The sequence below is a fragment of the Lynx rufus genome, unplaced genomic scaffold, assembly GCF_022079265.1.
Source record: "Lynx rufus isolate CCGP_SWC_20201006 ecotype Redwood Valley unplaced genomic scaffold, mLynRuf1.p SCAF_17, whole genome shotgun sequence".
Taxonomy (NCBI): Eukaryota; Metazoa; Chordata; class Mammalia; order Carnivora; family Felidae; genus Lynx; species Lynx rufus.
The window spans coordinates 40,959,080-40,971,560 of NW_025814831.1; the positions used below are offsets into that span (position 1 = coordinate 40,959,080).

Here is a 12,481-nt window from a genome sequence, read left to right on the forward strand (position 1 = left end):
TCAGGAATAGGTTGACAATTAGGTTTCAGGAGTTCAGGTTTGTTTAATAGCACTTTTTCAACAAATAGTTTAACAAATGGCATAATACCGACTTTCACACCTTAATTGCAAAGAATATTTTTATAACTCTAAACTTCCCTTTGGTTTCTTGTAAAGAAAAAACAACTAATTTCCTTTTAATGACTCAGAAGAGCTCAAACACCATAAAACTAATGCGGGTAGTAACCGTGTCTGCTATACTCACTGTTGTCTACTTACACACAGTTTTTCAACATCGCTTAAGTACAAGACTCTCTTGATAGGTAATATAAAACACAAAGTCTCTCCCTCAGAGATCTATGTCGGAGCCCAAAAATTTGTAATTGAACTCGACACCCAAGATGATTTTTAGGATGAGGTAAGTCTGGGAATCAATAACCTGGAAATTTTGAGTGTATAAGAAAGATTGCAAACCGGGGGGCTTGGGTAGCTCAGTCAGTTGAGTGTCTGAATCTTGGTTTCAGCTCAAGTCATGATCTCATGGTCATGAGATCTATGCACTGGGTGTGTAGCCTGCTTGGGATTCTCTCCCTCCCTCTCTGCCCCTTCCCGCCCAAAAAAGGTGTAAACTCAAAGAAAAGACCAAAACTATTAACTAAATTACCCAAATTTTAAGAAATTAAAGAGGGATTAAAAATTACTATCCCAAACAAATGAACAATTCAAGACTAGAACCTAGATTTTCTAACTTGTGATTCAATATTCTTTCTGTTACTCAATAGATCTGGATTATGAAAATACACAGAACACCAACTCATATATGTAGTGAAAGCAAAAACCATCTCCATTAGGAGAATGATCTTGAGATGTTCATTGTAATTACCATTCAGAACATTTGAGACATTAATTCTCCAGAGCTGTTCTGCAACATTATATTCTAATCAACTTGAAAACATTCCATTAAAAAAAGGGGGGGAATGTCTAGAAAGTATTAGGGAAGAAACTGAAGTAACAAAAAAATGAGAAACTGCAAAAGAAATGCTAAAGAGGAACAAGCAATTGTCAGTTTTGAGGTAAGAAAATAGACACGTACACACAGAACTGAGACTACAGGAAGTAAATGACTCAACAATATAGTAAGGCCAGCTTTTTCTTAAAAACACAATGTAGTAACTGATGCCAGGCTAGCATTCCCACCATGAGAAACCATAAAACAAACAAATGTTTGAGACACCTGTTTGCAGGCATTAGACAATAGACTACACAAAGACTATAATCTCCAGAAATGGGTAACTCTCAAGGTGAGCCTACAATTGCCTCAGTTTTCTACCTGACACAATTTCCTTGGCCATTCACAACAAGTTTGAGAAGGGCACAGTAGTTGTGCTAAACTGAGGAGTCAGAGATCAGAATTCAGTGCACTTGATATAGCTGAAAAATGCAAAGCAGAAGGTCCAGAAGTCTGTAGGAAACCTCCATGAATCCTTGACCAAAAAAGCAGGCTGCACATGTGCAGGGCAAAACCAATCAAGGCTTAAAAGACGGTAGATGAAAGAGGGATAGAGGGTAGTTAAGAGTGGTGGATACACCTTGAAGTTCCCACCCAGCCAGAGTAGAGACACCACATTACAACTTATTAACATGTTAGACATCCAGCTAAGATACCAAAAAGGCCACAACTAAGAGTAAGTATCACATCCTAGAATAGGACTTATTCTTAGACTCCCCTAACAAAGCTTAAAATCAAGACCGAACAAATTTTGCAAGGAATTAGAATTTTGGAAGTTAAGTCGCACTAAAGTAAGGAAACACACCATGCTCTCTGCAGATCCATCCTAGCAAATATTAAAACCAAGCTTACAAAGTTCAAGGTAATCAGCCAGCAAATGAATTGCCCGCAGAATTCACATACACACACACAGAGAAAGATAAACTCCAGTATCTCTAAAATGTAACATCTACATGATCTAGTTTACAACTGAAAAAAGTACTAAATGTGCCAAAATAGAGAAAAGAATGAAAAGAAAAAAGTCAAAAGAACAGTTGATAGAAATCAATCCTACAATAGCCAAGATGTTGAATCTAGCAAACAAAAACCTTAAAATCATCTATTATAAAATCTGTTTAAGTTTATTTAACTTGAGAAAGAAAGAGCACATGCGTGGGCAGGGGGAGCCACACACAGGGAGGGAGAGAGAGAATCACAAACAGGCTCTGGAGTGTTGGTGCAGAGTCCAATGTGGGGCTCAAACTCCCGAACCGTGAGATTATGACCTGAGCTGAAATCAAGAGTTGGACACTTAACCAACTGAGCCACCCAGGCAAACCTCACATATTATAAATATTTTAAAAGAATTAACACAAAGTATGTCCAGAATTAAATGAAAATACATTCAAAGAACTAAATGAAGATAGTCTTAATGCATGCACAGATAGGAATTCTAAAAGAAATGAAAACTATAAAAAAGAACACGATAAAAACTGTAGAATAAAAAGTGCAATAACGAAAATATACTGAATAAGCTTACCAAAAGAGTGGAAATAGCATATGGGATTGAAGATAAATCAATATAAGTAACTGATCTAAAGAACAGAGAGAAAAAAGACTGAAGAAAAATAAGTCATACCACAGGGACTTACATTATATCAAAGAGTCTAACACACATGTAACTGGAGTTTCAAAATAATAAGAAAGTGTAAAAAGTGCAGAAAGAATCACTGAAATTTCCAATAGGAAGAAAAACACTGACCTTACAGATCTAAGCTCAGCAAACCTCAACTAGGATGAATACAAATAAAACCCATATCTAGAACATACTCAAACTGCCAGAAACCAAAATTAAAGAGAAAAATCTTAAAAGCAGAGGCACCTGGGTGGCTCAGTCGGTTAAGCATCCAACTTCAGCTCAGGTCATGATCTCACGGTTCGTGAGTTCAAGCCCTGTGTCAGGCTCTGTGCTGACAGCTCACAGCCTGGAGCCTGCTAAGGATTCTATGTCTCCCTCTCTCTCTGCCCCGCCCCCACTCATGCGTTCACGTGCTTGCTCGCGCTCTCTCTCTCAAAAATAAACATTTTGAAAAAGAAATTTCTTTTAATCTTAAAAGCAGTCCCAAAAGATTTTTGTGTAAAGGGAACCAAAGATATGAGTAACAGCTAACTTCTCATCACAAACAATGGAGATCAGAAAACACTGATATCTTTCAAGTGGTGAAATGCCAACCTATAATTTCATATTCAGCAAAAATATCCTTCACACAGTTAAGCAAAATAAAAACACTTTCAGATAAACAAAATCTGGGAGAATCATTCACCAAGAGACCTGCACTACAAGAAATACTAAAGAAAATTCTCTAGGCAAAATAAAATCACAACAATTGTAAAATATAATCCAAAGGAAAGAAAAGGGGCACCTGGGTGGCTCAGTCAGTTAAGCATCCAACTTCGATTCAGGTCATGTTCTCGAAGTTTATGAGTTCAAGCCCCATGTTGGACTCTGTGCTGAAGCTAGGAGCCTGGAGCTTGCTTTAGATTCTGTCTCCCTCTCTCTCTGCCCCTCCCCCCGTCTGTAATAAAATTCTAAAAAATTAAAAAGAAAAAAAAAAGCGAAGAAGGACACCAAATATAGTATATAAGAAGGTGAACATAAAGGACGATTTCACCACTTTATACCCACTAGGACGGCTCTAATTCAAAAAAGATAAATAACAGGTGCTGCCAAAAGAGGTAGAGAAACTGAACCTTCATATACTGCTAGTGGGAATGTAAAACGTGCACCACTTTGGAAAACAGTCTTACGGTTCCTCAAATGGTTAAACATAGGGTTATCACATGATCCAAAAATTATACTCTTAAGTACACAGCGAGAGGAACAAAATCATTTGTCCATACAAAAACTTGTACATGAATATTCATAGCAGCATTATTCATAATAGCTGAAAAGTGAAAACAACCCAAATGTCCATCAACAAATGAATGGATAAATAAAATGTGATATAGCCATACAATGGAATACTATTCAGTAACAAAAAGAAAAGAAATGAAGTCCTGATACATGCTACAACATGGATGAACCATAAAAATATTATTCTGAGTAAAAGCCAACCACAGAGGACCATATATTGAATGATCTCATTTATGCAAAATGCCCAGAACAGGAAATCTATAGAGATAGAAAGTAAGATTAGTGGTTGCCTAGGGCTAGAGGGGCAATATGGGAAAGGGAATGTTTGGAAAGTGATGGTTAAGTGATGACAGGTTTCTTTGTGAAGTGACAAAAATGTTCTAAAGTTGATTATGGTAATGCAAGTGAGCACATCTCTGAGAATAAACTTGAAGCCATTGAACTCTACACTTAAAATGGGTGAATTTTATGGTATGTGAATTACATCTCAATAAAGGTGTTTTTAAAGACTCTCTTAATTTTCCACTTTTCCTTAAAGACAACTAACTGTTTAAAGTAAAAATAACAATACTGAATCACATATAAGAGTAAAAGATACATCAACAGCATAAAAGATGAGATGGGTGAGTAAATGGAATTACATTGTTCACATTTGTGAGGTATGAAATGGGAAGTGAAAAATGGGAATATCAGATGTTGACCCTAAATAGATTTTGATAAAGATATACATTGTTATACCTAAAGAAACCATTCAAAAAATATTAAAAATATTAAAATAACAATAAAGAGCTACTGCTAATAGGCCAATACTTTAAAATATCCAATCTGGGTGGCACAGTTGGTTGAGCATCTGACTGTTGATTCCAGTTCAGGTCATGATCCCAGGGTTCTGGGATTGAGCCCTACATCAGGCTCTGCACTGAGCATGGAGCCAGTTTGAGATTCTCTCTCTCTCTCTCTCTCTCTCTCTCTCTCTCTCATCTCTCTGCCACTCTCCCCTGTTTGCACATTCTCTCTCTAAAATAAAATAAAATAAAATAAAATAAAATAAAATAAAATAAAATAAAATAAAATAAAATAAAATAAAATAAAATAAAATAAAAATAAAATATCCAATTAGTCCAAATAAGGCAAGAAAGGAACTTGAACAAAAAATGAAAGAGACAAATGGAAAACAAGTAGACTTAAGCCCAATGAGCTCAATAATTACATTAAATATAAAGGGACAAATACACCAACAAAAGGCAGAAATTGGTGGGCCAGGAGGGCGCCTGGCTGGCTCAGCAGTAGAGCATGTGACTCTTGATCTCAGGGTCATGAGTTCAAGCCCCAAATTGGGTGTGGAGCCTACTTAAAATAAAATTTTTTTTTAAATTTTAAAAGAAATTGTTGGGCCAAGTAAAAAAGGAAGACATAAGTATCTACTAATATAAGACATACATTGGTTGAAGGCAAAGGGATAGAAAAAGATATACCATCAAACAGCATAAGAAAGCTGACATGACTATATTAATTCAGACAAAAACTTCAGGACAAAGAGTACTACAAGAGACAATTCATAATGACAAAAGGAGATATTCATCAGGAAGACATAGGTACCTATGTACCTAATAAGAGAGCTACAAAATACATGAAGCATAACAAAACTAAAAGGTCAAACCAACAAATCCACCATGTAGTTGGAGTAATTGATAAAATGAGTAGATAAAATAAATTTGTAATATAGAAGATCTGAGTAACACTACCAACCAAGCTGACCTAATGGACATTTATAACACACTACCCCTGACAGCCACAAAACATTCTTTTTTTTTTTTTTTTTTTTTTTTTTTTTTGAGAGAGGGGTGGAGGGAGAGAGAGCTCCTGCGCACAAGCAGGGGAGGGGCAGAGACACAGAGGGAGACACAGAATCCTAAGTAGGCTCCAGGCTGACAGCAGGGAGCCCGACATGGGCCGAACCCATGAAATTCAAGATTATGACCTGAGCTGAAGTCCGACACCCATCCACACCCATCCGCCTGAGCCACCCAGGCACCCCGAACATTCTTTACAAATGTACATTGATTGCTCACCAAAATAGACCATTTACTGGACCATAAATAAGTTCTCAGAAAATTTCAAAAGATTAAAATTATTAATAGAGTATGTTCTCTTACCACAACAGAATAAAATTAGAAATTAACAATACTTAGAAAGTCCCTTTTTTCAAATTCTTTTACCTAGAATGAGTGCCTTTTCCTAATTTGCCTGCCCTAAGGAGGCACTGTTTCCTAATTTGCATAAAAGTACTGGATAAGCCCAGAATATCAGTTAAAACAAATACATTAACACCACTTATTAATCATTATTTCCAACAATAAATAAATTCAACCCTAATCTGGTAAAGCTTCTAAATGTAACTAATAATTTACAGAAAATATAGAGGAACACATTAAACAATACCACAGCGACGCAATCAGCAAAATTCAGAGTAGTAACTCTTCAGGACAAACTACCCAGTATCATCAGTGAGAATAGAAATAGAAAAAAAAGCAAAGAGACACAGAGAGAAAGATCTTAAGTAAATGTGACAAAATACTGACTTTCATGTATCAGGACATGTTCCTTTATTCTACTACTTTGTGTCTTATGCATGTTTAAAATGAAAAAAGTAGATTTAGTAAAATCAAATACATGTAAAGCTTCCACAAACAAGTTTGCCAAGAAAGGTTGGGATTAAAATTAAATCATTAACAGGCCTGTGTGACTCAGTTAAGTGTCTGACTCTTGATTTTGGCTCAGGTCACGATCTCATGGTTTGTGGGTTCGAGCCTCACATCAGCTCTACACTGACAGTATGGAGCCTGCTTGGAATTCTGTCACTACCTCTCTCTGCCCCCCACCCAAAATAAATAAATAAGGGGCACCTGGGTGGCTTAGTCAGTTGAGTGTCCGACTTCAGCCCAGTCATAATCTCAGGGTTTGTGAGTTCAAACCCCACATCAGGCTCGCTGCTGTCAGCATAGAGCCCGCTTTGGATCCTCTGGATTCCCTCTCTCTCTCTCTGCCCCTCCCCCACTCATTCTCTCTCTCTCTCTCTCTCTCTCTCTCTCTCAAAAATAAGCATTTAAAAAAATAAAATTTAAAAAATAAACTTTAAAAAAATTAAATTATTAAAAACTTAGTTAATATAACTGAATCCATCGAATTCAATATGCCTCCAGAATTCTATGAAAGAATTCTACAAAAGACCTGTTTCTTAAAGAAACAGGTGGTCCTGAAAAAAGAAAACAATTCTCCTTTTCTTTAATTAAAACAAAGCTCATCCTTGAACTGGAAAACAACAAACATGGAATCCAATCATCTTTAATGTGCATGTAATCAATCCATTTGACTGTTTGCTGGACTGAATTGCTACAAAAGGGAATATGCTTCCTCAGTTACTAGCAATTAAGAGAGGAAGATCTTTTCATTATGTTTTCACTTCTTTCTGCTTCTGTATTTTTTCCCATAAACAGCAGTCCTAATTAATCTTATCATAATCCTATACTTTTGGGTATCCTTTGGGTATCACTACTCCTACTCACTCTCTCGCCTCCTCAAATGCCTTTGCCAACTTGAGAACATGAACAAATATAAAATCATGTGGTAGCCACATCAAGGTGGCCCAGTAATCCCTACCTGATAGTATTCACACTCTTGTGCGTACTCTTCCACATTGTAACAGGGCTGCTCAATATTAACAAATAAAACAGCACAATGATAGTAATGTCATGTCTGTGATTAGATCATAGAAAGTTCTGGGCTTCTGGTTCTCTCCCTCTCTCATCACAAACTCTGGGAAAACCCACATCATGAGTACCCTATGGAGGGTCCACAGGGAGAAAATGAACCCTCCTGCCAAGAGCCACATGAGTAACCTTGGAAAAAGATATTCAGTCTCAGACAACAGCCTGAGCAAACCTCTGAAGAGACTATGGGACAGAATCACTCAGCTAAAGTCACTCTCAGATTCCTGCCCCTCAGAAACTGTGAGGGCAGGTCACGATCTCAAGGTTCACGAATTTGAGCCCCACATAGAGCTCTGTGCTGAGTCTCGAGCCTGTTTCAGATTCTGTGTCTCCTTCTCTCTCTGTCCCTGCCCCACTCTTACTCTGTCTCTCAAAAATAAATAAATTTTTTTAAAAACATGTTTTAATTTAAAAAAAAGTATTTCACATCAAAATCCATAATGTTGTATGACTTATCAGAACAAGAATATCAAAAAAATAATAATGCCCAATATCAGCAAAGATTTGTGGCAAAAAGAATTACCATATTGTTGTTGGGAGTATAATTGATACAACCTTTTTTTGAGAACAACTGGGCAATATTTATCAAAACTTAAAAGTCACATACAATTACACTACTAGGTATTTACCCTATGGCTTGACTGTTATATCTTATGAATATGCCTAAGTGCTCAAAGAGCTAGCTAGCTAGCTACCAAGTTCACTCCAGTGAAAAAACAGAAACATAAAATATTCATCAAAAAGATTCTGGGGGGGCAACGGGGTGGCTCAGTCGGTTGGGTGTCTGACTTCAGCTCAGGTCATGAGACCTCAAGGTTCATGGGTTCGAGCCCCCCATCGGGCTCTGTGCTGACAGCTAAGAGCCTGGAGCCTATTTCAAATTCTGTGTCTCCCTCCCTCTCTGCCCTCCCCCCACTCTCACTCTGTCTCTGTCTCGCAAAAATGAATAAGCATTTAAAAAAACTTAAAAAAAGATTTTGGTTAAATGGGGCACCTCGCTGACTCGGTCGGAGGGGGAATGCGACTCTTGATCTCAGGGTTGTGAGTTTGAGCCCATAGTGGGTGTAGAGATTACTAAAAACATACATAAACTTAAAAAAATGTTTTTTGGTTAAATCAATTATAGTATAACTGAACACTGAACTACCATCCAACTGTTAAAAATAAAGAGGAAGACATATACACACTGATTTATAAAAGATATCCAATATACGAATATTTTAAAAGGTGGGATTCATATATATATATACATATATACACATATATGTATATATATGTGTGTATATATATATACATATATATATGTGTGTATATATATGTGTGTGTATATATGTGTGTGTATATATATACATATATATATATGTGTGTATATATATGTGTGTGTATATATATGTATATATATGTATGTATATATATATATATATATATATATATATAAATCCCATTTTCCAAGAAAGAACATGATAACAAGTTCATATCAAGAAAACTACAAAGGTGTGCCTGAGTGGCCCAGTCAGTTAAGTGTCTGACTCTTGGTTTCAGCTCAGGTCATGATCTTACAGTTCATGAGATTGAGCCCTGTATCGGGCTCCGAGTTGACAGCAGCAGAACCTGCTTGGGATTCTCTCTCTCTCCCTCTCTCTTTGCCCCTCCCCTGCTCGCACAAGGGCACATCCTCTCTCTCTCAAAATAAATAAACATTAAAAAAAAAAAATTACAGAGGCACCTGGCTGGCTCAGTTGGTAGAGCATGCAACTCTTGACCTGGGGGTCATGAGTTCAAGCCCACATTGGGCGCAGATACTACTTAAAAATAAAATCTTAAAGGGGTGCCTGGGTGGTTCAGTTGGTTAAGCATCAGACTTCAGCTCAGGTCATGATCTCTTGGTTCGGGAGTTCAACCCCCATGTTGAGCTCTATGCAAACAGCTCAGAGCCTGGAGCCTGTTTCAGATTCTGTGTCTCCCTCTCTCTTTGCCCCTCCCCCACTCGCATTCTGTCTCTCTCTCTCTCTCTCTCTCTCTCAAAAAAAAAAACCGAATAAACATTAAAATAAATAAAATCTTAAAAAAGAAAATTACAGATCATTAGAATTAAAGCCATTATTTTGACATTTTATAGTCTCTTAAATTCATTTAAAGATAATCATTATTGTACAAGTCCTACATAGTAGCCCAAATGACTCCTGTTTTAATTTCATCTCTGCTTAGCACACATATTACTCACAAGTAATAACGATAATATAACCAATATATATTAAACAAATACTATATTTGACAACAGAGACAGAAGCTCTACAAAACACCTCCAAATATTTTATATATTTAATCCTCAAACACTGTAATATAGGTAGTACTACTGTCTCTATTGTTCAGGTAAGAAAAATGAGGGGTGCCTGGGTGGCTCAGGTGGTTGAGCAACAGACTCTTGATTTCAACTGAGGTCATGATCTCCCAGTCTTGGAATCAAAACCTGCAGCCGGGCTCCACTCCAGCTCTGAGCTGGGCATGGAGCCTTCTTAAGATTCTCTCTCTCTCTCCCGTTGCCCCTCCCCCACTAGCATGAGTGTGTGTACAAGCACACACGTGCTCTCTGTCTCTCACAAAAAAGAAAAATGAGTGCAAGGTGTTAGTAATTTGCCCAAAGCCACAGTTCCTGTAGGGACTGTGTAAAAAATTCAAAATCATAAGTTTCTTCTTTTATCCAATACGCTATATTCTTTTATCCATTTTGTTCATATTTCAAGTCAAAAAAGAACTATAAAATGTGGTCTATACCTAACAAGTTAGCAAATAACCAAAATAAATAAAATAACTTAATTTTTTAAAGATTTTATTTTTTAAGTAATCTCTACACCCAACATGGGGCTCAAGCTCACAACCCCAAGATCAAGAGTGTAACACTCTACTGACTGAGCCAGCCAGGCACCTTAATAACTTAGACAATTCTTAACTCTTATGAGAAAACAAAAAGGACTAAGGATACAACAAAAGCAATTTCTAATTAAAAATAAGTCATCTCAGGGCGCCTGGGTGGTTCAGTTAGCTAAGTGTCTGACTTCGGCTCAGGTCATGATCTTACAGTTGGGGAGTTCAAACCCCATGTGGGGCTCTGTGCTGACAGCTCAGAGCCTGAAGCCTGCTTCAGATTCTGTCTCTCTCTCTCTGCTCCTCCCCCACTCGCACACTGTCTCTCCGTCTGTCTCTCTCTCTCAAATATAAATAAATAACAAAAAAATTAATTAGAAAAAAGTACCAATACATTAATAAACCTTATTATAATCATTATAACTACAACTGACCATGCAATTTATGCTTACCCAAAGACCTAGTCTATCACACTGTAGATTACCCATCACCTTTTATTTCTAAGAAACCTCAGAGAAACTACAGGAATATATGCTCACCATAATACACCACCTTCAATCCCAAGTGCTTTATAGAACCACGTTTACTGAATCACATGTGACTATAAAAATGTGGCAAGAAACATGGTGACCAATTCCTGCACTTATTCTTCAAAATAAACAAACTTAACCTCCTTCTTTCTCCTCCCCTCCCCCAAAATGGGCGTTCTGGAGTCAGACATCCTGTGTTCCAATTCTAGTAGGGCCCACTTAATAAGGACCTTGAGCAGTCTCAGTCTCCTTCCCTGTGAAATGGTAAGGATACTAATACTTACCTCATGGGGCTGTTTGGGAATGAAGTGAGACAATTCATGGTAAAGCGCTTAGAACACTGCCTGGCACATAATGTGCACTCAATAAATACCAGCCACCATTACATCTCCAAAACCGCCAAGAATCTAGACTTACTCCCTTTTAGCGATGAGAATCTAACCCAACTCCATCAGGACAAAATGGTTTATAGACGATTTTCATATTACCTTACATAATAAATAGAAGTATATATTCACAGTAATTTTGTTTTCATAGCAATTTCGCCCTTTTCAATAAAAACATTTCCGTAAAATTAAACACTCCAATCCCCCAAGCTTTTAACCAGCGGCATGTCTGGACCCCAGCTGTCAACACAGCCTGGAAATACCCCGGCTATGAAGGGGGAAACCTGACAACCTGCTGGGTCCTACATCTGGGAACCTGCAGGCCAGCGCGGCTCGGGGCTACCGTCTGTTTACAGAAACAACGTCACCTTTTCCTATTTTCCTCCCCAGTGTTGAAACGAACGACGCCCTTTTCTCCCCTGAGCCCAGGCCAGGCATTTCCCAGCTCTCTCCTCCCATCCTGCGAGTCTCACCCCCATGAAACCCACGGTCTCCCGACTCACAGAGTGTGCCCGCACACATTCACCATCAGCTTCAAGGAGGGGTTCCGGTATTTAGTGGTCTTACACCGGGGGCAGCCCTGATCGTCCATGGCGGTTCCCTCCTGTGGATTCTCTCCCGACGCCTGCTTTAGCTACAGCCAGAGCAACCCCAAACCTCCAAGCGGGTTCCTACCAACAGGCACTTGGCTGGGACGGTCCCGTTGCAAATGCGCACCGGCCCGGGGCGAGACGCTGCAGCACAAACGTTCCGGCCGCGAGTTTTCCGGTCCTGCAGCTGGGGCTTGGTCTTAGCTTCCGTAGGCCAGTGCACTATCCTGGGTTTCGGGGAAGAGCTATTAAAATGTCAAATTGTACACAAAGCTCCATCTCCATGCATGTAGAAGTATTTTTTTAAGGAACTGCGTCACAATTAGGAACATAGATTTCACCTTGTACTGTCTGGAAAGCATTACCATGATTTCAAAGATTTATGCCCTGTGTACATAATCAATAATTCAGACTACCATTTTCTTTTGAATAATTTGAAAGCCTGTGCTTTATATTCTC

The 12,481-nt window shown here is 38.2% G+C and overlaps 1 protein-coding gene across 1 annotated transcript in view; it reads right to left on the reverse strand.

Moving 5' to 3' along the window:
• The window catches only part of MNAT1 (MNAT1 component of CDK activating kinase), a 217,955-nt gene extending 205,837 nt beyond the window's left edge, over positions 1-12,118 (reverse strand). Inside the window, exon 1 of the mRNA XM_047079558.1 lies at positions 11,936-12,118. Within this exon, the coding sequence (XP_046935514.1) occupies positions 11,936-12,024 (89 nt within the window). The 5' untranslated portion in view covers positions 12,025-12,118. The remainder of the gene's footprint in view (positions 1-11,935) is intronic.
• Positions 12,119-12,481: the final 363 nt, after the last annotated feature.